This window comes from Rutidosis leptorrhynchoides, unplaced genomic scaffold (assembly GCF_046630445.1).
Source record: "Rutidosis leptorrhynchoides isolate AG116_Rl617_1_P2 unplaced genomic scaffold, CSIRO_AGI_Rlap_v1 contig189, whole genome shotgun sequence".
In the NCBI taxonomy this organism is placed as follows: domain Eukaryota; kingdom Viridiplantae; phylum Streptophyta; class Magnoliopsida; order Asterales; family Asteraceae; genus Rutidosis; species Rutidosis leptorrhynchoides.
Window position 1 is genome coordinate 66,765 of NW_027266438.1, and position 1,954 is coordinate 68,718.

The following is a 1,954-nucleotide window of genomic DNA, read 5'->3' on the forward strand; positions in this document are numbered from 1 at the left end:
ACTTTGAAAATGTGTACATATTTTTTCTTAAATTTATACATATATCAAATTATTATCACCAAACATATTCTTTATCATTTGATCAAATTTAACACCACCAAACACCATTATCAAAATATCATCTATTCCGGAGGGAGTATAAATTAGTCGGTAAAATGATTTGGATCTTTATATTATAAATATTTTATTTTATTTTTTGAAATTACTTTATATTATAAAGATTTTCTTTTGATGAATCAATCTCACGAAATCTTTATAATAGAAAGATGATGAGTTGATATTTGGAGTAAGCAGTAAATCTCACGAAATCGTTTGTAAAACAAGACGTACTATTACAAAAGCTCAACGAGTGGAGTGTATCTATCTCTTGCTTTTGGCGTTGCTGTCTTTTTGGTGTTCACGCGGCAAACTCAAGCTAGTTAGTATGGAGTATTTATTTATACCTTCCTTTGGAATTTATTAAATATACTTTTTCTTATCTTAAGAAAAACGTGAATAATTAATATATCCGATTAATAACACCGTGAAGAGTTGACAAATACGAACGAATAAATCAATTTCTATTTACAACAAATCAATCGATCATATCAATTACAAATCTATGATAATTAATAATAATTAAAAGAGAAAAAGACTTAGAAATTCAATAAATTTTTGCCTAAACCTGAATTGTTTTTCATATGCTGTACAAATAAATCTGTTGAATAAGTCTCGATGATGATGGTTTATTCTTCAAACAACAACAATCTGGGTTTCTTGAACGGCAAGGGACTCATCACCTCATCTTCCTGCTCGCCGCCGCCAATAGTATAATTACAGCTGTCAGCCGGCAAATTCAGATCGAACTCCAGGTGAATACTCCGGCTATTGGATGATGACGTCTTCGTCGCGGCAGTATTATTATTACTATTTCCGCCGTCGTAGTGACGGCGCTTGTGTCCTCCGAGTGCCTGGCCGGTGGGGAAACTCTTTTGACATATAGAACACTGGTGAGCCTTATTGCCGGAGATGGCGGCGACGGTGGAGGCAGAGGTGGATTGATTGTTGTCAGCGGCGGAGGACTTGATGCGGTGGCTGGCTTTGTGACCACCAAGTGCTTGGTACGAAGAGAAAGCTTTGTTGCAAACATTACACTCGTAACTATCATGGTGAGATTGATAGGTAGGTGACGTCTTTTTGTCATCTAGTTGATCTTTGTTTTCTTGTTTTTCCTTGTAATTTTGATGAGATTGAGGGATGGGAGATGTCTTTTTGCTGGTAGTGTTGCCACGTGCGAGCATGATGAGGCAGAGAGCAAGATATTCCTCTTCAGACGGCGGCGACCGGCCGCCTGATTGAGTTATAATCCCCACATCTCTAACAGAAGTCGAGGACGACGATCGCTTCCTTTTAGCCCAAGTACGATCGAAATAATCTTCGTCCTCGACGTTTTGATGGAATATTGGATTTCTTGTGGCCGTCGGAGAATTCAAAGCTTCAAGAGCCATTTCTAGAGAGCCGTCGTCGACGAAAGAGAGAGATTTTTTTTTTTCTTGTAATGAGAGTTTGAGTGGGTGAGTGAGAGAGATTGTGGTGATGGGGCTTTTATATATAGGAATAGAATTGATAGAGGGGGTTGGAAGGAAAGCGATGAAAGAGTTTGGTGAAAAAGACTGAAGAAAATGTGGACTGTGGAGTTTTACTATTTTTAATTTGACTATTCTAGGTCAAAGCAAAACACCTTTCAATTTTTTAACAAATTTAAAAGTATTAAAAAAAAATTACTTAGAGACTTCTTTTTTTTATTTTAATTAAAAGAAAAAAAGGTATTGGTCAAGGAGAAAAAATGTTTTCAAGATTTTTTATGGCAAACTCAAAATTAATAAAACTCTTTTTGTCTTTATATACATTCGAAATTTAATGTATTTATACGATAATAATAATTAATTTAATTAATTTTAAATATATTTATAAT

The 1,954-nt window shown here is 34.9% G+C and overlaps 1 protein-coding gene across 1 annotated transcript; it reads right to left on the reverse strand.

Moving 5' to 3' along the window:
• Nucleotides 1-725: 725 nt before the first annotated feature.
• On the reverse strand, nucleotides 726-1,487 carry LOC139881736 (zinc finger protein AZF3-like). Its single transcript, XM_071866158.1, has one exon. The coding sequence runs from the start codon at nucleotides 1,485-1,487 to the stop codon at nucleotides 726-728; it is 762 nt and encodes a 253-aa protein (XP_071722259.1).
• Nucleotides 1,488-1,954: the final 467 nt, after the last annotated feature.

Bases quoted from the DNA above. Each gene is read 5' to 3' on its own strand.
- LOC139881736 (XM_071866158.1), bottom strand. From the start codon at position 1,487: ATGGCTCTTGAAGCTTTGAATTCTCCGACGGCCACAAGAAATCCAATA.